Below are 25,160 nucleotides of genomic sequence, written 5' to 3'. Positions count from 1 at the left end.
TGGTGAAGCAGCACTCCCAATACACGATACCTGGTCCGGGGGTGGTCTTCAGTATGCCGAATGTCGGGATCCCGGCGCACAGTATACCGGCGCCGGGTTCCCGACACCCGGCATACCGACTGCTATTCTCCCTCGTGGGGGTCCACGACCCAACTGGAGGGAGAATACGCGCGCCACCGTGCCCGCAGCATGGCGAGCGCATCGAGCCCGCAAGGGGCTCCTTTGCGCTCGCCACACTGTCGGTATGCCGGCGGTCGGGCTCCCGGCGCCGGTATGCTGGTCGTAGGGAGCCCGGCCACCGGCATGCCATACTACACCCCTGGTCCGGTAACCTGATGAAGAAGTGGCAATAAAAAGTCAAAACGTTGTATACTTACCTGCACCTGAGAGTGTTGATGCCGTGTGCCGCCTACTAGACGTGTGTGTGTGTGTGTGTGTGTGTGTGTGTGTGTATGTGTATATGATACGCACTCCACTTCCTAATGGCAACTTTGTCCTGGTGCCCTCTGGAAACAGGAACGTACATACATAAGAAATAATGATTATATCCCATCGTGTCCATAGGTCACCTTTATAAAACAACTAATCACTCCCCCATTGGCAATAGACCCCCACACTGGTCTTAAATCTTTATAATGGTACCCCCCCACACACCCCCTTAGTAGTAAAAAAAGATAAATCAATTTTATAACACCTCCCCCTCCCGTCTTTTTTGTAACCCCCCCTCCCCCACCCTCCTCCTACCCTGTGTTCAGTGTATTGTTTTTTTTTTTATTATTGCAAACCCCCCACTAGTAAAATTGTGTAATTGAACTTTTTTTTACCCCGCCCCCACTAGTGTTTGATCCCCTAGCGGGTTACCAACCATCCCCGCCCCTCCCTCCCCCCACGTACACACACACTCCCATGGGCATGTGCCCCCCCTTTTCCTCCATATGCAGAGCGCAGCAGAGCATGTGTCAGTGAGGACTGATGATCAGTCCCCACAGCTGCAGCTGATTTCTACACTTGCAGAATGATCTGCACGGCATTCTGGGGCGTGATTCTGGCAGTGATGTCGGTGGTCACAGACATCTGCATCGCTGCAAAGATCTGAGGAGCCAGAGGAGATCCCTAATGTACAAACCAGGGCACACAGCGCATTGCATATGTTGCGACCTGGTCAGGTAACATACTCCTGCCTCCAGTCGCATCACATGCGACTATGCCAGGCAGGTGGTTAAGAAGTAATGACATGGCTGATAACAAGTATTTGTATTTAACATACAACCGCACAGCAAGGGGAAATTGTCCAATATCTTAATTCATGTCTATTTAGGGGTATAAGCCTTGAAGAGGGATAAAGTGGACGTAGATTCAGTACAAGCCAATCAGCTCCTAACTGCCATGTTACAGGCTGTGTTTGAAACATGACAATTGTGAGCTGGTTGGCTGGTACTCTTCTCCGTCCACTTTATTCCTCTCCAAGGCTTAGTACATAGACCCCTTAATACTGTATTTACATGTGTGAGTTTTTCAGCATATCTCATACTTAACTATAGGGTATATTCAATTGAAGTCGAAACTGCAGTCTTGTCGGGGGAGCGGGGCGGCGGGCTATAGGGGCAGCAGGGCACATAGGCAGATACCTGATGGGCGTGTGTGTGTGTGTGTGTCGTCCCCCCCCGTCCCCCCCCCCCCCCCCGGCCAGGCTCCTCTCTCTCCCGGCAGCGCAGATACTTGACGGGCTTCCCTCCCCCGGCTAGGCTCCTCTCCCTCCCGGCACCGCAGATACTTGGCGGGCGTCTCCCGGCAGCGCTCCCTGCCCGGAACAGGGCTGTGTAGCTATGCGGGGATCTGAGGCTCCCTCCAGCCCCTCCCTGGGATCTCACACACGGGGAGGGCTGACTGCTGACAGCAGCAGCACAGACAGAACACCGGGAACGGCCAAATCAGACAGTCAGATTTGGCCGCTCATTGAATAGGGCTTGTCGGATCCATTCCGACAAATGCATGTCAGAATGGATCCGACTACAATTGAATATACCCCTTAGTTCACTTTCTTGGTTTACTCATTAATAATTCCCCCTCCATTGATAAGCACTACTGTGTTTTAGTAACTTTTTTTTGTTCTCTTTTCTACAGCATTAAAGCAGAATTTCCTGTAGCTTTCAACAAATGTATATTGTATATACTTTTTAGTCTAGATTTGGCTACTTTCATATTACTTTCACTTAGAAATAATTCTGATTATGCATTACCTCTAGGTGACCTTTCCTGATAAATTTGGTTTCGCGATTAATTAACAAAGTGAGGAATATGGAAATGACATAATTCCAAAAGAACTGTTCTTTATTCACGTTGAATACAGCATTCATTTGTACCAAAAGAACGTGTCTTAGTATAAAGAGTAGGTCTTATGTAATTCTTCTACTGCCAGGGGGTGTGTGCAGCAGAGTAGAGTATAGGCCTACTTTAAATATAGGCCTAGCAGTGTTCTAAATTATCATTCCACATTCCACGTGTTTTATTTTGTCTCTATTTTTCACTATAGCTTCTATTTATTGACTTCAAAGTAAATATACTACTGTCAGTTTTGTTTTTTATTTTTTTCTTAGGAGTAATGCAGCTTGTCACTTCAGTGGGCTGAGCTGGACTTCCACATCATTAGGCCCCGTCTTTCTTCATGGGGAAAAACCCTCGATTCACAAGTGGGTCATTCCATGTCAGTTCAACCAGGCGTGTCCACCACCCATCTCAGATTTTTATAAACATTTTTTAGTTAAGAGAGGATGTCAAAACAACTATTTCTGCCAAATATCTAGACTGTCTGACAATTAATTTATTATATATTGATTTTTCAATGTATTAAATTATTTACTAATTGCGGCTTCTTTATCCAGTTTATTTGAAGTATGATGGGTGTTTATTAAGGAATCACAACAAAATTTGCACCCCTAAGTAACTCTTCCTCCTGAATCCAAAAATCCAAACTAAATCACTTTACCTGCCTTACGCTTAGAGTTACGGCAAAAACGCACGTTTTTCGAAAATACTTAAAAACGCTAGGTTCAATCAACATTAGATATCCCAACATTTTTTAGGCGCTTAACAAAGATATACATTTCTACCACACAAAAAATCAGCATGGTACTCTGTTTCATAGTGGAGAAAAAAAATCATGAAGTTGCCGTTCAATTATTGTTGTACTGCATACATAATTAACACAAGAAACAATGAAATTTAAAAACTTAAACATAACTTGAGTCTATAACTGAAGTCGCATTATCTTTCCCTTGTTTGGAACCTGTTGTAACGGTCTTTATTTTTCCTTAAAGTGACAGCAGACCGTGCCTTCTAGTACTTCCTTGGATAGTGGGCACTTCCGTTACACAAAGGACGTGAATAAAAGGAACAAAACACTGAAGGCCAGGACAACACATTTGTTGATTGGTTTGCTTCATGAAGTGTACCAGCACATCTTGTTCCTCCTCATTACATTGAATAATATACCCAATGTACCAGATGTTATTGTACACTGCTGCCATGTATGTTCCAGGTTGCAGATCACGTTTGTCTACATTTTTTATGACTGTGGTCATAGTGACACTAAAGGAGTTATATGCAATTAGCCACGGTAAATTAACGCAACTAATTGTCCCGCCGGGGGCTATGCAATTAGCCCCTTAAAGCTAAGGCACCGGATTATCAGGGATTTTGTTTCACCTGCCTCAGGCAAGCGAAACCAAATCCATGGAAACGGGGCTGTTTCTACCAAAAACTCAGGTTTCACTGAACCTATGTGGTTTTAGGAGATAATGTATTTTTTTACAGGCGACCAAATTGCATAGCCTGTAAAAAAACAATATGGGTGAAACAACGGGAAACATCGCCTGATGTATTTTCACCTGTAATTGGATACCCCCCAAACTGTGGTTCCTGCTGTCTTCATGTCATCTGATGACAATCAGAATATGTTTAGTTCATCAACTAATAGGCCGAAATTGGTGATGAGCAAGTGTTCCTACCACACTCTTTGCTGTTTCTAGATTGCTATGCAGCTTGGTTTTGCAGTCTTGTATTTCATTCTGTGACACGTAGAAAACCTTTATGCCATGTATCTTTTCAGCTCAGCTATACAAGTCCAAAGGTGTCAAGATGTGATGAGTTTCCACTGCTTCCAGACTGGTGCGGGTGGCTAGACGCTTACTAGGGGTATGGGTCATTAGGTCGACCACTATTGATTGACATGCATTAGGTTGATGTGGTCACTAGATCGACATGGTCATTAGGTCGACATGCGTTTTTTTCCTCTCTTTTTTGTGTCGTTTTCTTCGTAAAGTGACGGGGAACCCCAATTAGTGCATCGTGTCCCCTCGCATGGTGCCTCGCTCCGCTACCGCTATTCCCAATCATAGTCCACGTATTGTAAAGTATGAAAAAGTTCAAAATTTTTTAAAAAATTGGGGAAAAATCATGTCGACTTTGTTCATGTCGACTTTGTTCATGTCGACCTAATGACCATGTCGACCTACTGTAGTGCCCATGTCGACCAATAGTGGTTGACCTAATGACTGTCAATGACCGTGTCCCGTTTACTAGCACCATCACTAAAGTAGTGAACATACTCCAATTTTAGTAATAGTTCCGCTTAGTGTTTCATAACTACCGTAACGAAGGCATGCACAGTTGTGGCTACATGGTCACGGGTATCACTTATAACACACAGACTCACACAGTTTAAAGTGTAACACAATCATCTTGCCTAAAAACAGATGCCGCCACGCTAATCGTTGCTTCGCGGCAAGTATGCCCGCAAATGCACGCCAGTGGAAGCCTATGGAGCGAACGCCGGCTGTGATCAGTCGCAGCACAGTGCATTTGCACTATACCGCTATGCGTATGCCATGTGAACGCATTGCAGCATAAATGAGCGTGGCTATACAGTATCTGTATACAGCAAATGGGTAAAGTGTTGCTTCATGCACATGCTAGAATGTTCATCTTCGTAAAACTGTTGTACCTGATGAACGATTTGTACAGGATGGGCTTTCCCTCTATAGTTTTCAGGTTCTGCCAGTATGCCATGGGTTTCTTTAAGTTTTCTTGATTGTTTTACCATGTATTCTGTGACATTAAGTTAGGGACTCAAGTTATGTTTAAGTTTTAAAATGTCATGATTTCTTGTGTTAATTATGTATGCGATATAACAGTAATTGAATGTCAACTTTATGATTTTTTACTCCACTATGAAACAGAGTACCATGCTGATTTTTTTGTGTGGTAGTAATGTATACCTTTGTTTAGCACATATCTAATGGGATATCTAATGTTGATTGAACCTAGCGTTTTTAAGTCTTGTAAAAAAAAATGTGCGTTTTTACCGTAACTGGAAACATAAAGAAGATAAAGTAATTTGGTTTGGATATTTAGATTCGGGAGAGTTACTTTAAGGGTCCAAATTTCATGGAGATTCCGTAATAAACACCCGTGATACTTCAAATAAACTGGATAAAGAAGCCACGATAAGTAAATAATTTAATACATTTAAAAATCGATATTTAATAAACAAATTCTCAGACAGACGAGATATTTGTCAGAAATAGTTGTTTTGACATCCTCTCTTAACTAAAAAAAAACAATCGTAAAAATCGGAGATGGGTGGTGGACATTTCATTTTTTGAGGCGCTTTGATGTGGAATGACCCAAGTCCATGTAGAGGTGGCGAAGCTAAAATTAAGCAATTTGCATAATTATAGTCCCACCAACTCCCAACGGACTTACGATTCTCCATTTTAACTCCCCATCCTGCCCACTTCACTAGGAAGCGAGAGATCCAGCCACTCTTCCGTGAATGCGGGGGACTGCGTGAAAAAGTGTGAGTCTCCCGCAGCCTCCGTGATGGTAGGCACATCCCGCGGTGGATGGCTGCAGAAACTGAATAAAGAGGCATATATAGGGGATGCTTTATGGAAAGCTTAGAGAAGGATAAAGTGGTGAAAGAGAAAGTATCAGCCAAAACTGTCATGTTACCGGCTGTGTTTGAAAAATGATAGGAGCTGATTGGTTGGTACTTTATCTCTCTTCACTTTACCTCTCCAAACTGTGATAAATCTACCCCCTGATATTTTCAAACGGTCAATTTTTTTTTATCATGCTATGTAAATCCCTAAATGTGCTTACTTTTGATCCTTAGTTCAGTTATGTGGTGGTGAACATGGAATCCGGTCTGAAGATCGACAGTGTCTAGGTCGACAATGTTTAGGTCGACTACTATAGGTCGACAGTCACTAGGTCGACATGGATGGAAGGTCGACAGGGTTTCTAGGTCGACATGTGCTAGGTCGACAGGTCTAAAGGTCGACATGAGTTTTTCACATTTTTTTTCTTTTTAAATTTTTTTTCATACTTAACGATCCACGTGGACTACGATTGGAACGGTAAAGTGTGCCGAGCGAAGCGGTAGCGGAGCGAAGGCACCATGCCCGAAGCATGGCGAGCGAAGCGAGCCATGCGAGGGGACGCGGTGCACTAATTTGGGATCCCGGTCACTCTACGAAGAAAACGACACCAAATTTTTTTTTAATCCTCATGTCGACCTTTAGACCTGTCGACCTAGCACATGTCGACCTAGAAACCCTGTCGACCTTCCATCCATGTCGACCTAGTGACTGTCGACCTATAGTGGTCGACCTAAACATTGTCGACCTAGACACTGTCGATTTGATGAACCACACCCGGTGAACATACCTGTTTGTACATGTTTTATGAATGACAGCCAATAGCACTAGTTTTGCCTATCACTTTTACCACAAATAATTAGATTTGTTAATGCTCCACCCACCTGTAGCACCCCTGCAAGTTCCCTGTTTGGGAACCACCGGCTTAAATGAACTCTTGGGGAAAAAGCAGCACAGAAACAACCTCAGAAAAGAATCTACAGGTCCCACTACAGTTTGTTATTGGATTTATTGATGTATTTTTTTTTTTTTGTTGGGTGTGGGCAATGGTGGTCGGAGTTAGCGGGTGGTTATTTTATTTCTGAGAGTGCCAGAGTGAAAGTCTATATTGTGTTCCTGACATCATTTGTTATATTTATGTCCTTTGTTATATTTCCATCTTAACTATAGATTCATTTTCCATCTGAAAGACTCTGCGCAGCCTTGGCTATCCTGCATGTCAATGCTGTTTTGTGTATTAGAACATTGTAGTGAACTTGATTGATCTGACCTTCCTACTAGAAGATTTTGTTTGCTTGTTGGGAAAATGTATGTGACTATTGTCACTGAGACATTATATCTATTAGACGGCTCAGGATTCCTGCAGTTCCGCATCGCTTGTCCAGTGCTTTGAGGAAGCTATTTACACTGTGTATGACTCTTTGCTGACGTGTGCTCACTGAACAATGTCATCAAATTTCCTGTTTTTTGGCCTTTGGAAAGCTGCTGTCCTATTTGCCGCTGAGTGCAGATACATGGAGCCGGATACACACAACAGTCAGGATGTAAGGTTAATGCAGCATACTTAAGTAAATATGGTTGCTGATCTGAATTATTGTTGTCTGTTTTCCCCCTGTAGTAAAAATTGCCTAAATGTTCTGCTTACATTATACTAATGAATGTTCTGAGAGGTAAGTCCTCTTTAATGGATAAGGCAGGTCAGTTTTTGTGAAATAAAGATTTTATTTGTTAATAGTTTCTGTATAAAAAAATTGCCAAAAAAAACACCTTTTTATGCTGTCTGCATATTACACGAGAAATACTGTTCTACTGGATCAATTTGTCTTTAAACCTGTCATCAGACTTGATATGACTGATTTTAAACAGCTCCGCAGTGGTAGCAATGTTGGGTCTGATTCAGGTGTGAACGCAAAGTGTTTGCAATGTTTGCATAGTTGAGGGTTTATTGTTGCACATACATCTGAGTCGCACTGCGCATGCATCCCAATGGTCTCGTACAGTTAGTGAGCATTTGTGAGATGTAACGGGTTCCACACAACATACAGACGGAGCCTGGGGACAGCTCCGCTGCTCAGAGAGCCCAGTATCGCAAGCAAGCCTAACTGGTGACAAGCATGATGGATCAAAGCAACGCAGTAAGTTGAAACCCAACACCCAAGAAAGCGTCTCCTAACGGCCTCCACTGATTGGGATCGATGCACCACGCTTAGCCCCCACAGGCAACGTGTGGAAGCATCTCCCGGGAACACATCTATGCCACCAGGCAACTTGCTTCAAAACCCACTGAAACCACTAATATATACTAACACTTACAGGTAAGCGGGACACCGTCCCTGGTACATTATATTAACACTGGAACATTACTGTCTTTTTGGGACAGTCTGCACCGGATAGTACATTAACTTTTGGTATTTGGATATATTGATGCTGATGGGTACCAATTTTCCCCTACCTTTATACCACATAAATATCTGTACCCATCCTGCTGTACTTTGATATACTGCTGCTAATCTGTAACCATATTCTCCTACCCCTCCACTGCATGTTCTTTACCGCATGTTATACGCAACCTGTTTGTGCACCATTGCCTTTTCATTGTAACACATACTATTCAATGTACTGACCAGCACTGTGACTGGAATACTCCGGAAACTGATTACCCACACTTTAGTGTCTGCGTCCTTTGTTGTTACAACTAATCATATTATAGCCAGCGACTGAGCGCGACACACGGTACTACATTTATACTAGTGAGGCCTGGTATCCCCACACGTATAAGCTGCATGCTTGCTGCTATACACATACAGGCTCCGCGCGCAAGGCAGTTTGTCTAACTGTAGGTAAAATAGGCACTATCTGTATTCCCAAAATACATTTTTTTCCTACCTCCATTAGATGTGAATACAGAGACCATTAGCATCCAATGAAGTTGACCGGTCTTCTTATTGGATCAACTTGTATTTTAGGTTGATTCCCTTTGTGGCACACAGACATTGGCAACATACAGGGGCATATGTTTTTTTTAAAGCAGAAATCATTTTACCAGGTGTGTTTTTTCCTTGTAAATGATTGCCCCTTTAAAAAATTTCAGGAATTGGCCGGCATACTTGGACCCTATTACATATGCCCTACATTGTTTCTGCATTTTTCATTGATTTCAGGAGTAACTCTCTCTCTTTTTTTATATGGTACTTCATCATTACTTTGGTATATGTTTGCGGGGGTGGGGTGGGGGGGTGCTGGTGAAGGGGCTCATTGTAGGTTTATTTTTATTCAACAGTACACAGTGAGTTTTGTCTCATTCCCCTCCACGCACATTATTCCATATATAAACAGACTTATGCTGACAAACAAGCCCCGCCACCTATGTTGTGTGCATCATAGTTGCTGTAATTGTGTTCCACACTTTGGGGACTGTCATATACTCATAATTGATATCACGGTACAACATAGCTTACAGCGGTGCACAGGCCATAGGATTACTATGTACTGATGCTTATTGGACGGGTGATAGTATGTACTGAGAATATATCTATGTCTCATGCAAAAGAGTTAACAGTATTTTAGCACTCATCATTGTAGTGCAGTGATTTCCTAACTTTTTCGGGATGCCGTCGCCCTTGGTTGAGGTCAATACACAAAGCAAATGATTAAAAAAAATTTTTTGATTACAGTGCCACTTAATGGGGGAGATTCAATTCTTTTCACCCCTTTCCACACTCGTTCTGTTTCTGCCCTCAGGGACGTTGTATCATTATTTCAACTCGCTACCCCCGGAGTAGTGAGGCACCCAACCCTTTACACAGTAAACCTGATTACTATGGGTGCAATATGCGCGATAACGGAGATCATTTTAGAAAGGAAATTGGGCGTTATAATCATTTGAATCTCACCCAAAATGTTTTATTTGAGGGCCATAAGCATCATTTGTATATACAATACCTAGCAATAAAATTGTCACAGCATTTATTTTCTTTTTTTCACACAAATGAACAACACTTCTGGCAGGGTAAAACCCTTTCCACATTCGGGTGTGTATCGATATGCCAGTGGCTGGGATCCCGGCGGTCAGCATTCCGACGCCGGGACCCCGGCCGCAGAATGCCGGCGAGGGGGAGCATAGTAAGCACCCAGCGAGCTTGCTGCACTCGCCACACTGCGGTGGCGAGTGCAGTCGTGGACACCCACGAGTGGGGATAGTCCCTGTTGATCGGGAATGTGGAGGGGCGGGATGTAGGGGGAGGTAATGTGACCGCCGGTCACATAACTACATCCCCCACATTCAGTGCAGGGGAAGAGCACTCAAACTCATTTCTCTTTAGATGTCCCCTGACTTCCTCTCCGTCCCATTGTCTAGCACTAAATACAGCCCCCCCCCCCCCCACGGCCATCCCACGCTGTCAACAGATTCAAAATGCCGACACGACAATGGTTGACACACAAATGGTCAACACTTTTTTGTACATGTTTTCCCAACATTTGCCTGATTTACTATCAATGTAGACTATGACTATGATTGGGGATAGTAACCTGTGGCGAGTGCAGTGGTAGTGGAGCGAGGCACCTTGCCCGAAGCACGGTGAGCGAAGTGAGCCCTGAGCCCACAAGCGTATACGTTTCTACTGATGGTGGTCACATATTACCAAACATACAAAATTTGACCCCTAAAAAAGAAAAAAGTGTTTTGACCATTTGTGTGTCAACCTTTTGACCCTATCAACCTTGTGTACCGGTCGGCCTTAACCTCTGTTGAACTTTTGTACTTGTTGACATATTGTACCATGCATGTCGACCATTTGGTGGTGACCTATTTACTGCCTACCCAAATACTGTAGATCTTCTATACCGCACCTTCCAGCGATATCCCCCTTGGCAGTAAGTGTTGCTGACTTCACCAGGCATTTTAGGAATGGCAATAAAATACTGGTAAATCGTGGCACAAATATCAACAACATTACAGTTTTCACTGCAATAATGATTATGATGGAAAAATATAACCTATTTTGATTATCATTGATTTAAGCCTCAGAGGGGAGAGGTATTAAAATAAAGATAAGTGACAATAGCCAGTGTTGCTTGTACTCAGTAAGATTTGAAACTCTGCTAAAGGAAGAACTGTTTGTATGAAATGCAGCCGTACTGTACGTATCCCATGTATCATTGCACAAGGCTTGTTTGTGATGAAGCTCAGCTCTGCAGGGAGAGGAGAGTCTATGGAGGGTTCTGTTTCCATAGTTACAGGATCTTCTGTAAGAGAATAAGAGAAAGATATCAGGAGGGGGAGGTTTTTTGTTTACTACCAGCAATCACATAATGTGTCACAGAAACAAGCTCAGTTGCAAAACTTTAGTTGGTGTTACACTTGCGTGTTTAGATGCAACATTTCTCTGCTGCTTACACACGCGTTTTCCCGAGCCTCTCTTAGCAGATTTTGGGACAGATGTACTATGCCTTGCAAAGTTATAAAGTGGAGAGAGATAAAGTACCAGCCGACCAGCTCCTAGCTGTCATTTTTCAAACAGGGCCTGTGACATGGCATTTAGGAGCTGATTGGCTGATACTTTATCACTCTCCACTTTATCACTTTTTAAGGCTAAGTACATTTGGCCCGAATCTGCTAATGGAAATACTGGTATTTACACCTAAGTGTCGAAAGCTGCCGTCTGTCGGAAAGACGTCAGTTTTCAACTTTTTTAGGTCGGAAGGGGCTCCGACCTATTCAATACACCCCAGAATAGCCGGCAGTCCGCGTGCTTCTGTCAGAAACGGGGCCAAATCCGACAGAAGGATGTGGCACCACCGGCGCTCACTGCAGCATCCACCCGGCTCCAGCAAGCGAGGTCCCGCTTGCTGGAGCCAGGTGGACGCTGCCGTGAGGTCTGGCGGCGGAACCACATCCTCCTGCTACACTGCTGTAGCCGCTGCTCTCCGCCGTCTCGCCGCTACTCTCCCCTGTGTCCCCGCTGCTCTCCCCCGTCTCCTCCTCTCAGCTCCCTCATCTCAATCCGACTTTTTTTAAAGTCGGATTGAGATGGTCAGATTTGGCCATTCATTGAATAGCTCTTGTCGGATCCATTCCGAAAAATGAATGTCGGAATGGATCCGACTTCAATTGGATATACCCTTTAGTGTGTGACAGGCTGGAACTGTTTTAATCTGTTTTAACCAGCTTCTTCTTTTTTTTACCTACTATATCAGGCATGGACATGTCTGTACTTTATAAAAGTGAAAATCTGTCCTTCTGTCTTTCTATACAAATCCAGTTTACAAGCAAAGATTGTGAAATTTTACGGAGGCAACTAAAACAATTAGAAATCCCTAGCACCCCTGGGGGGGGGGGGGGGGGGGGACACTGTGGGGGGGAAGAAACCCTTAGCACCCAGCACTGAGTATTTCAGCAGACAGCATAACTCTGGAATGCCTGCAGCAATTTACAACGAACTTGGTACGCATATGACTTTCACTCTGGAAACAAACACTGTAAGGGTCAGACACCCCTAGCATCCCTAGGGGTGGGACAGCAGCACAGAGTATTTCAGGAGACAGCATTACTCCCCAAATGCCTGGACCTATTTACAACAAACTTGGTACACATATGACTTACAAGCTGGGAACAAACACAGTGGGTGTAAGACACCCCTAGCACCCCTAAGGGTCCGGCCACTATATAGCAAGATATGCCTATATACTAGATCTCCAACCAACGTAAATTAACGAACAACTATCATTCAAATTTACCATCCTCATCCCGTAGCAAAGCACAGGTATTCAGCTATCTGCAATGTTATTTATACTGTGTGCTTAATATTTTAATTTATTTTTGTAAACACATTCTTATAATCCCGGGCAACGCCGGGTACTCCAGCTAGTGTGTGTGTGTATATAATATGAGGAAAATAAGTAAATAACATAATTAAGAAAAATCTCTAAATATATATTTTATATTTTTGAAATTCTAGCAACACTGTAATGCATATAGGAATGCTAGAGTGGTGAATAGAAAAGAAAAGGGAAGAGGGAGTTGTAGGGAGGATTCAACTACATGAGGCCATGGGGTGTGGTTCGTTTTATCGACAGTGTCTAGGTCGACAATGTTTAGGTCGACCACTATAGGTCGACAGTCACTAGGTCGACATGGATGGAAGGTCGACAGGGTTTCTAGGTCGACATGTGCTAGGTCGACAGGTCTAAAGGTCGACATGAGTTTTTTTTTTTTTGGTGTCGTTTTCTTCGTAAAGTGACCGGGATCCCAAATTAGTGCACCGCGTCCCCTCGCATGGCTCGCTTCGCTCGCCATGCTTTGGGCATGGTGCCTTCGCTCCGCTACCGCTTCGCTCGGCACACTTTACCGTTCCAATCGTAGTCCACATGGATCGTTAAGTATGAAAAAATAAAAAAAATAAAAAATTGTGGAAAACTCATGTCGACCTTTAGACCTGTCGACCTAGCACATGTCGACCTAGAAACCCTGTCGACCTTCCATCCATGTCGACCTAGTGACTGTCGACCTATAGTGGTCGACCTAAACATTGTCGACCTAGACAGTGTCGATCTTCAGACCGGATCCCAGGCCATGTAGGCCAGCAAAATCTTGTATGAGCAAAATATACCTAATATTGTGTTATATTGAGGTAAAACAATGAAACTTTAACAAAATATATTATGTGGGAAAAATAATTTAATTGGGCTAAATGGGAAGTTAGCAAGGGGTGTTTTTAAAGCCTAACCATGGGAACCAGACATACAGTATGGGACGTTTAGGAAGGGGGGGGGGTTAGAGCCTAACCATGGGAACCAGATTTATGAAAATTCTTGGAACTGATCTTTGGCTGACCTGGAAATTGTAGCCATTTCTATGTACAATTCTATACATTCTGACCAATTCTTGATAAAGGTTGGGGAGGGGAATCTCATTACAGCATTGACGTTTTACTTGTTAGGTGACAACGCTACATGAATACAAGATGTATTGAAATAACTTGTGCGCCAGGAGATAATCTCCTGTAGATTTCAGTAACAGTCATAAGCAGCAGGCGTCTGCAGCTTTGAAATGATGTATTAAACATTGTGTTACCAGCCTTAGGGCCTGATTCAGAGGTGGATACACTCCAATACACACAGCGCATGAATCAGTCCCTTAGGGGTCTATTTACTAAGCCTTGTAGAGAGATAAAGTGGAGAGAGATAAAGTACTAGCCAACCAGCTCCTAACTGCCATGTTACAGGCGGTATTTGAAAAATGACAGGAGTGGATTGATCGGTACTTTATCTCTCTATACTTTATCACTCTCCAAGGTTTAGCACATAGGCCCCTGAGTGAGAGAGTAGGCCAGTGACACACAACGGAGTTTTAAATAACTCTTCTTAGATTTGTAACATACAGGGCAGGATGCATCAAAGCATATTTTGCAGGCAAACCTCTGAAAATGCTGCTTCGTAGGTTTGGCCACTTACTGCATATGCACAAAGCATCAAAATGCGATACATTCCTGAGCTTGGATGCAGTGGGCAATGTCATCTTTAGATGGCGTTGCCTAATAGAAGCCTACCTAAATGATGCCTATGGGCTATTAGCGTTTCCCCCTGAGAGATCATCCTGCCCATAATCTTAACCATTATGTGCAATGGAACTAAAATGTATTAATCTTTAGAACAGTCTTGAACAGGTGGTACCCTGAGACACATGTGTGAATTCATCAGATAGCCATTAAGATGCCCATACACACAGTGATTTGGCCCCACTTTGTTGCATACAACTGCCCAAAATGACCCTCAGCCCCAGTCAATATCTGATTGGAATCAATCAGATGTAATAGGGGCTAATGGAAAATATATTTGGCCAATAATGGAAATTTGCTAATTTGTTATCAGTCGGTCATGCCAATTATGGCCCCATGGAGTGTAATTCAACAGAATGCATTTGATATGGTTATGGCCTGTGTGGCCAGATTGGATAGTCTCAGTTACTTGTCACTCAGGCCAAACTGCTTTATCTGCACATGTATGAACAGGAATTGCTTCTGATCATGTTGGCTTGTGCAGTCTGATCTGTGATCTAATAATAATAATAATAATAATAACAATTTTATTTATATAATGCTTTTCTCCTGTAGTGCTCAAAGTCGATTTACATACATCAAAAACATAGTACATTGTACAAAGGCATTTAAGTTACATCAAGTTGAAAAACACACATAAATAATTAAGGCCAACAGAAACCTAGAGAGCACAATAAGCATAATGCAAGGTTGGTGTAGATATTTTGGGTAATAACTTCTATCATGGGCTATATATTCCAGATTGCACCTGTTCTGTATGTATATGTAGTCAGCATATGTCTTACGGCGTTCTCAGAGTCTGGTACTGCATACAGGGAGTTATGGTGTACTATATGTTTACCAGAAAGCTATACTCTACCTATGTTGTCAAGACATCCAACTATAATAAACCTTTTAATAAAAATTAACATTGTGTATTGTTGTCGTTCCTAGAGTAATCAAAACATATGTTCATAGTTACTGTCTTTCTGTAAAAAGCACTAGTGTCCATGATGCTGACCATTAGGTTTTATTGAGTAGTATTTCTGTTTCTGTAAAAATGTACTTTCTTGGATCTTTATAGCATGTGTTGTGTAATTCTCCACAGTTTTTTATAAATGGAAAAATGCAAAAATGCACAAAATAAAAAGTATATTTCAAACAAATGCATTAAAAAAATGAGCGGTGAAAAGTATCAGCAACATGAGAAAAGGGGGCCCTGCTGCAAAAAAACTTTAACTCACAGTTGTTTTGTATTTTCCATTAAGAAAGGTTAGAACACACATGTTACAGTGCTAACAAAAATGGACAATCTTGTAAGATGATGTTGCTGGTCTTTAGTCCTTACCACTAAACGGTGACATGGGAGGTTGCCTTCCTTTAGCTGCTTCCGTTTGATGACAGTGCCGTTTCAGCAGAGGCTGCTTACACAGCAAAAGTCTTCTATCCCCACCTCAGTTCCTGCAGTCTATGGTTTTCTTTGGATAATCCTCAATTTACACATAAACTTCCAAGAAATGTCATTTTTCTTGATTACAAATGTATGTAAAAATTAACAGACATGGTTATGATTATTCAATAATATTATGTAAGATGTGTGCTCATAAGGATGTCATTTAATGCATCTCTACGGAGAGATGCATGTTTGATGAACATGTCTGTCTTATCCAAATCGTATGAGAGAACAGGGATCGTCCTAGTCTCTGATTATCCACTTTACTAAGATGTGTTCAGTGGATCTGTGTCTTTCCATAGAGGTCTGTGATCTCCAAGCAAATGTCTATCTGTCCTGTTCAAAGAGCGAAGATTAGATGGAGTAAAAATAAGTAAAGGGCACACTTAGTAACAAACTGTATAACTATAGTGAGGGTGGGGAAGAAAATGATGGTATAATAGGTTAGCCATGGGAGGTATAAGCAGTTTCCGCTAATCATGCTACTTAGAGACAATCTATAAAGCCGCAAGTTTAGCAAAAGTTTTTCATGAGTTCTTAGCACGATGTAGCAAGAAAGTGGCCTAACACTTTGTAATGTACAACATTTTGTAATGTACATACCTCCCGTCTGGATCCCAGCTGTCCTAATACCTACTCCCGGATCCCGTCTGGGGTACTAAAACCGTCACCGGAATACTGGTGAGGTAGGTGATTCCCCCTCTATGGGTCTCCATGACACCCATAGAGGGAGAATAAAACCTGTGGCTCCCCCCTGCCGGCATTCTAGCGCGCGGGGATGCCAATGTCGGTATACTGACATTCAGCATCCCGTGCAGCGGGATCACATACCAATCCTCTACAAATAGTAAGAAGCATGCTGATGGCTTAATGGCAATTATTTTTTTATTGTTTAATAATGTTTTTGAATGCAGTCACATGATCATCTAGCCATCTTCAACACGCTACGCTTTTGTTGCAGGCTGCAGAGCGATTCTAACCCATAGTCATACATCTCAGTCTTTTCTCTGTGACCATGGAGTGAGTGTAACTGAGCACAACAGGGCTTTCTCATGGTTGTGGGCTTGAACATGCGTCTCAGGATCAGGCCTTAAGTATTCATATTAATCTGCTAGTATGCTATCTCTACTATTTGCTGAAAGACATAGCTGTGCTGTCAGCTGAAAGGCAAGAGGAAGACTAAAGCGTTCTCCTGTGTAGGTGCACTAATACCGGGATATGCAGATTCAGGTGATACAAATAGGTGATATTGTTACTTCATATTAATCTGCTAGTATGCTATCTCTACTATTTGTTGAAAGACATAGCTGTGCTGTCAGCTGAAAGGCAAGAGGAAGACTAAACCGTTCTCCTGTGTAGATGCACTAATACCGGGATATGCAGATTCAGGTGATACAAATAGGTGATATTGTTACTTCATATTAATCTGCTAGTATGTTATCTCTACTATATGCTGAAAGACATAGCTGTGCTGTCAGCTGAAAGGCAAGAGGAAGACTAAAACGTTCTCCTGTGTAGATGCACTAATACCGGGATATGCAGATTCAGGTGATACAAATAGGTGATATTGTTACTTCAGGATGTGGGAAGGAAGGTTTTCAGTTAGCGATGGTGGTGGAAGAAGATGTTGCTTCACTGGGGCCTGAACTCCCTCTTAGTGGCTGTCTCGGTTTGGGGTGTATATTTTGTCAGAGGAAGGAAATTCTCCACTACTCTTCCAAGTCTTTACAAGGCTGCAGTGGCAGAATGTCAGGGTAAAAGTGAATATTGCACTCACCGCTGTTCTTTCTCAATCAAAATGTAACATAGTGGGTTAGTTATATTTAAAACACTTACTTCTGAAGAATTTCAGAAAGAAAACGAAGTGTACACAGTAGATGAAAAATTATCATTTACTATAGTTTCCAATGAACCAAAAAATGGATCAGTAATTAGCTTTTGTCTGCCTGTGCAGGTTAGGCGCTGAAAACAATTGTGTAATTGGTAGCAATGGTTTAATACAAATTTTTCACATGAATACAAGAGTAGTAAATGGTATAAGATTCAATATACAGTACACTACCAAACATATTGTCATTTTATGAGCTGGTAACGTGTAGATTAACTGGATGGAACCTCTACAGTCTGAACTCTGTGTGTATATCTATCTATCTATCTATCTATCTATCTATATATATATATATATATATATATATATATATATATGCACAGAGTAAAGGAGGGCGCTCAGAGCAGCCCGAGGGTCCTCTTTCCACTACATTTGAAGAGTATGTCTTTAAGTGTCAAGCCACCATCCAGATTCCCCACACGATCAGTGGTTTGTAATTCTGAATCCCCGAGTGTAAGTCCAGTTGGTTGGCTATGCTGCAGTCTTGTCCTTTGATGTTGTGGTCCTATCATAAGGACCTCTGTTTTATCCGGGTTCAGTCGCAGCCAACTAGCACTCATCCACTCCTGGAGTTCAGCTAGACAGCCATTTAGGGTTGCTATTGGGTTATCAGTGCCCGGAGCAAAGGACAAGTGCAGTTATGTATCATCTGCATAGCAGTGGTAGACCAGGCATTGGCGCCTGATTATTTCACCCAGTGGGATCATGTATACTGCAAAAAGCATGGGGGATATTATAGAACCTTGTGGGACACCACATGGCAATGGCACTGGTGGTGATGAGTAATCCAGACGATACTGAGAGTAAATGAGATAAATGTATAAATGAGAGTAATATATATATATATATATATATATATATATATATACATTTTTGATGTGTGAATTTTATGGAGGTGATCATATGTGAAGTGAAAGCGGCTTTGTTTCACATCTCCATGAAATATAATCTTGTCTGCATGAATACGTTAAATAATGTCTAAAGGAGACTAAACATATAGTAACTATCATCAGTTCTGAGTTTTGCTGGAGCCAAGGTCAAACGTAAATGATAAATGTTTAATTTTATAGTTTGTAGGACAGTAACAAACCTTGTTCCAGCAGCTGGCCCAAAGTGCTGTTTATACCCAAATAGAAAGATACATATTTTCAGTTGTGTTTCACTGCTTTTGCTTGCACTTATTCTGTAGTTGGAGCAATATATTTGTCAGAGACACCAGTGAGGGGAGCTGATAATTTAAGATCATTTAGTCTACTAGTGATTAGCAAAGACCACTCACACAGGCAGATGTACTATGTATTGGAAAGTGATAAATGGAGAGAGATAAAATATCAGCCAATTAGCTCCTAAATGCTATGTTACAGGCTGTGTTTGGAAAATGACAGGAGCTGGTTAGTTGGTACTTTATTTCTCTCCACATTATCATTCTCCAAGGCTTAATACAGCTGCCCCTGGGAGTCTAATGATACCCATGTATGTGCTGCAGCTAGAGGTACAAGCTAGGGGACTCCGGCCTTGCTGCTGAGTGACTACAGGTAGGGTCCTGAGATGGTCAAATAAGGTGGCATAGCAACATAAGAGCAGATAACAGTGTAACCTAAAATAGGACAAAGAATTGGTTGGAAAACACTGGCAGGCATACAGCAAGACGAGCCAAGATCAGGGCAAAAAACAGATTTGGAGCTTGAGCACAGAAGTTGACGTCAGACGCTCCACAGCCGGCTGTACAATGTGCTTTTGAAGCCAGAGGGAATGTATCTAAAACAGAGTTTGGTGTATTGTAACTAAAGAGACCTCTTGATAAAAATAAATTCCTATTGCCTTTTCTCCCCATACTTGTGCATGTGCTTTTATTATTTTCTGTAGTATAATATGATGAGAGAGCCCAGTTGGAGCCAATAAGAACCACACAGTAAGCAATGCCAGGTCAGGGTAGGTGAACCAGAGGGAATTGTTGCCCTGGCAATGAGAATATCAGATAGATAGCCGATCATGTCAGATAATGCATATACATATAAGCTTACTACCCATACTATAACATAACACTACCTACAGAACACATTCACCAGACAAAAGTGTGTCTGGACAGGAATGCAATAGGTGACATGTTGTTTAACAGATGTTACCCTTCATTTCAAGTGGCCAAAGAAGACTCTGAGGTTACATAAACCTGGATAGCACTGTAGCCTTTTATGTGCAAGTTGCAGAAAAGCACAGTGAAGATGATATTGCATTTAATGTAGGAAACTGAAGCAGATCAGTAAGTACACCCATTTGCAGAGCATATCTCGCATAAAGTCGCACTGAGGCAAATGTGGGCTATGCAGAGCGGGACAAGAGAGAAAACATTTCTGTAGGCACATGTGCACACTGATGATGATGACTAGACACAAACCAAGTAGAATCTGCAATCCCTTCTGTAGCATGCAAGGCCGCCCAACAATGCGATCATAAAACAATTGCGATCGCATTGCTCACACAGAAATTATGGATGCCCTCCTTCAGCTGCAGCTAGGCTGTGTATGCAGGAGGACCGCCGCCATTTTTTACATCGGAGCGGCTGCATGTGACATCACACAACTGCCCCCCAAAAAACAGCCGCCCCCGTTATCCCCAATCAGGCCGAGGCGTTCACACCCATTGCTAACCGATCACATTCGGCGGCGGCACCTCCGCAGCGGGGAATTGCTATCATGATGCCACAACTTACCGTGTAAATGACTGCAACCATGCCTAGAAACGGGTTGGCTGCACTGAATGATTATGGCATCATGTTTTATTAAACTACTTTAGAAAAAAACTTTGGAGTTGATGTATCAAGCAGTGGAAAGAGCAGAGAAGTGGACCAAGGTAGAAGTTCCCCATAGCAAGCATTGAGCTTTGAGAAATCCTCAAGTACAGTCTATAAAATGTTAGGTACTGTAGATGCTGATTGGTTTCCCATAGGCAACTTCTCCACTCTTTTCACTTCTTGATATAACAACCCCTCTGTTTGTAATCACGTCATATTTGCATTGTGTTATGCACCAAATGATCAATTGCAGAAGACAGCTGTAGAAAGTGTATAGGTAGTGGATTACAATTTCCATCATAGCATCAGTGGCCCCATGCATCTATGAGCCGATGTGGTGTAGGTGTGAGGATTAATGCATCCATCACTGTGTATGTGTTTACATGTCTAACAGATATTCAGATTTTATTTCCTCACTGTTCCTATACATCTCCAGTGACCGTCGCAGTGAGCCTAACGCCAATATAACGCTAGTTGCTTGTTGTTCATTACTACATGCTGTTTCCATTATTATAAGATTATGAGTGCCTGAACTGTCAGTTCTCTTGCCATTTATACATCACAACAGGGTCGTTAAATTTAAAGTACTTGCCACAATCCATTAGAGAAAAGCTTATTAGGATACAATTTAATGGGATACATGTATGGCATTTACTTAGGAAATTAATTTATAGTTTATTAACGCTAGCCCTAAATCATATCATGGAAAAATATTTAAATAGATATAGGGATACACTGAAAACAAACCCAGCGCAAAAGCAGAACGTGGTGACATTAGGTTCTAAGCTGCAGGTAGCAATCGCTGCTCAATGTTTCATCAAAATACTTATTTGGCTTGTACATGTAAAGAGCATTCTACTGTTTGCCTCTGCCTGGTTTTTTTACTGTATGTGGTATTATGGGTTTATATGGCTTTAGAATATAAAATTAAATATTGTTTATTTGTTTTTCTCATAGGCAGCTGTAACAGAAGTGCAGTTTGGTCCAATGAGACTCCACCAAGATCAACTTCAGGTACAGTATTGTGACTTTAGTAGCAGTTTGTTTATTGTCAGCCTTATTTGCATGTGTGATGACAAGACTAGCTTTGTAAGTGGTACAAGGGGCACGTCAGGCTTTATAGCCAGGGGTTGATAAAAATGAATATGCGTCCAGTGAAAATTGGAAACTGAACTTCACTACTTCAGAGCTGTTTTTGAGGAATGAAAATGTCAGGATGACTCCTAAAAATGACCCCCCCCCCCCCCCCCTTGTAATTTCTAAAATCTTTATGCAAGGAATTAAATGTTATTTTTGCTTTGCTCTGAAAACATACTGTAGGTACAACGTTGCACTTACTGCCTGTATGTTTGGGGAGTAGTGTTGCCCATTTACTTGCAAGAGGGTAGACACACCAGGAGGGGTAAAACAAATGATTGATGATCTAGGTAGACAGGAGGAATGGTCAAAAGCGTGGCAATTATAGTTTAATGCCCAAAAATGCAAAATCGTGCACTTGGGTCTCAAAAATCCAAAGGCTAAATATATTATTAATGGTGCTGTAAAGCGCTGCAGAATAGGTGTGCATTATATAAAATAACTGATAATTATAATAATAATAATAATAATAATAATATTGGAAACTACTGAGGTGGAAAGGGATGTAAATATCACTATTTCAGGTGACTTAAAGGCAGGTAAGCAATGTAATAAAGCAATGAGGAAGGCTACTTAGATGCTTGGTTACATGGGGTGAGGAATCAGCAGAAAGAAAGAAGTAATAATGCCACTGTCATTGGTATGGCCTCATCGAGAATACTGTGTTCAATTCTGGAGGCCATATCTTTACGAGGATATTAATATGCTAGTGACTGTACAAAGAAGGGCAACTAAAGTGGTGCTTGGCCTACGTCACAAAACTTACCCAGAAAGACTAAAAAATCTTAATTTGTATAGTTTGGAGCAAGGAAGGGAAAGGGGAGACATGATAGAAACTTTCAAATATATTAAGGGTTTTGACAAGGTACAGGTGGTTAACATTTTTCAAAGGAAGAGAGGTATTAGAACTCGAGAACATTCACTGAAACTGGAGGGAGGGAGGTTCAGGGGAAGAATTTGAGGAAAAATGACTTCACAGAAACGGTAGTGGACAAAGGGAATAGCCACCCATCAGAGATGGTATAGGCAAAGACTGTAGAGCAATTTAGACATGCATTCGATAGACAAGGATATCCTTACAAAGAAATAAGGATCAAATAGGATCCTTCTATTTGGGTTGCTCTTCTTCTCCACCACCACCCCTAAAACTTAAAAAATGCCATGCATTCAAATATGTAGTGGCAGCACATATATTGGTGGCACACACGCTTCCACAGTGCCTGCAGAGCTGATACCTAACTCCCAATCACCACCACTTCAGATGACATGTATAAAATGGTTCTGAAGGACTAAGCGTATTCTGCATAAAATCCAGCCTAAATGTTCTGTTGCCACCTCATACAGTTCATTCAAATATCTCTTCTCAGAAACAGATTGCATTAGTGCATACAGCAGCAGAAGCCTGCATATTGCAGTAGCCACACCACATACGCCATGCAGCTGCCTGTCTTCCCCCATCATAAGATGTAATGACACGCTTCCCTGCCATCATAAGATGTAATGATACGCTTCCCTGCCATTGTCAGCATTTGCACACACTAGTCCATGCCCTCTGTGCAAGGAGTTAGCAATTGTTCAAAGAAAAGCCCAATGAAAAAAAATGCAGTTTGTTGCCTTTAAAGCTGCACTGCCAGGTAGGGTGTAAGAAAATTTCTTCTGACTTGTACCCTTGGCCATTTTAAAGTGGTGAGTAAGGTCGGACTAGCCCTATGGGGCAATTCCCAGTAGGGCCTGTGCTAACCGGCCACACCCCTTCAGCATGGGCCCCCACCACTGCATTCCCCTGTTGGCCCTTCATGCTCCAGTCCAACACTGGTGGTGTGCATAATGTTTTATAGATGCTCTGTCAGCAATTTTCGAGTCCCGGGAAAACCTTTCCCTGGGACTACACTATGGGGAAGTGGGAACTGAACACATATTGCCTATGCTTGCTGATTATAATAAGAACTGCACCTGCCTTCTGATCTGCCATCAATGTAAATTGGTGAGTATTAGAGCAGAATAAAAAAGAAAGTTTCATAGAAAGCTGTAAGCTTTGGTGGAAGTTTTTGTTCCGCACTTTTGGAGACTGAAACTCTCCGGAGTAAGATTATGAAGTTGTTCTGTACAGAGAGGAGAGTAGATGGTTGGCAGCTGTTGTGGAAACAACAATAAAATAAAAATATTACATTTAGAACTATCTTGAGATCAAATTGTAGCCCAGAAATAGCTGAAACTGGAAGATAAATGGACAAGCATTATAACCAGTCTTGCTGTCTGGTATATATATGTACTTTATTAGGTATGCCATTCTTACAATGAGTCAGATACCCCTGTGTCCCAGAACAGGGTGAATTGTTTGTGGCATGGGTTACACAAGTTGCTGGAAACATTCCTTAGAGGTTACGGTCCATGCTGACATGAACGCGCCATGCAGTTGCTGCAGATTTGTTGGCTGCAGGCACATCCAGTCCTCCACATCCCAGAGATGCTCTATTGGATTAGGATCTGATGGCAGTGGAGGCCATTGGAGTACATTGTAATGTTTGAGGAACCAGTGTGAGATGATGTGTAATTTGTGACATACAGGGCGGGATGTAATGCCACCCGAGTTCGGCAGCCGTGCGGGATTCTGGATGAACTCTGACTTTTTCTTAAAGGGGCAGTCACTTTCAAGGCCTTACAAGGACTTGTAAGTGATTGCCCCTTTAAAAAAACATCCCATTTCGGCAAGGCCTTGTAAGTGATTGCCCCTTTAAAAAAACATCCCATTTCGGCAAGGCCTTGTAAATGATTGCCTCAAACCTGGGCGGCATTACATCCTGCCCTCAGAGGGAAATGTATTAAGCCTTCCAAAGAGCGGAGAAGTGGATACATTGCCTATAATAACCAGTCAGCTTTTTAGCTAGAATTTATTAACTACATTCTATAAAATGAAAGAAGATAAATTGCCATGGGCACTTCTACACTTGTCCACCTCTCTACTCTTAAGACGGCTTGGTACATCTCCCCTATGGTGCACTATACTGCTAGAAGTAGCCATTGTAAGATATGTAGGCTTTGACAATAAAGGGATGCACATGGCGAGCAACAATGCTGAGAACCCCTGCGGCGCATGCGTTAGAGTGAACGCACAAAGGCATTGCTGCGATCAGGTCGGACAGCATCAGAAAGGTGTCAGAAAAGTGATGGGTGTTCCTGAGCGGTGGCTGCACGGTGGCTACTAGTGCACACAAAAATGGGCATATTATGGGAGTGTGGCGGGCATGTAAATGCAAGCGACTGCGCTCACAGATGCACAGCTGCAGGCATAGGAAGCCATGGTCATACAGAGACCCTGCACCTGCCCCAGGGCTGGTGCAGGTTTCTATGGTGCGACCAATGAGGGCATGTAAGGACTCTTTTCTGCAGACCACTGCTGTAACGTATGCCTACT

The 25,160-nt window shown here is 42.3% G+C and overlaps 1 protein-coding gene across 3 annotated transcripts in view; it reads left to right on the top strand.

Moving 5' to 3' along the window:
* Positions 1–25,160, top strand: part of PDE8A (phosphodiesterase 8A) — a 462,427-nt gene that overhangs the window by 289,099 nt on the left and 148,168 nt on the right. For all 3 annotated transcript variants that reach the window (XM_063925983.1, XM_063925981.1, XM_063925982.1), the window contains exon 2: positions 21,566–21,622. In XM_063925983.1, coding sequence (XP_063782053.1) covers positions 21,596–21,622 — 27 coding nt within the window. In that variant the 5' untranslated portion in view covers positions 21,566–21,595. The remainder of the gene's footprint in view (positions 1–21,565; positions 21,623–25,160) is intronic.

This window comes from Pseudophryne corroboree, chromosome 6 (genome assembly GCF_028390025.1).
Source record: "Pseudophryne corroboree isolate aPseCor3 chromosome 6, aPseCor3.hap2, whole genome shotgun sequence".
Lineage (NCBI taxonomy): Eukaryota > Metazoa > Chordata > Amphibia > Anura > Myobatrachidae > Pseudophryne > Pseudophryne corroboree.
Note: the sequence above shows the minus strand (reverse complement) of the source record. Positions and strands in the feature narration are given on the sequence as shown.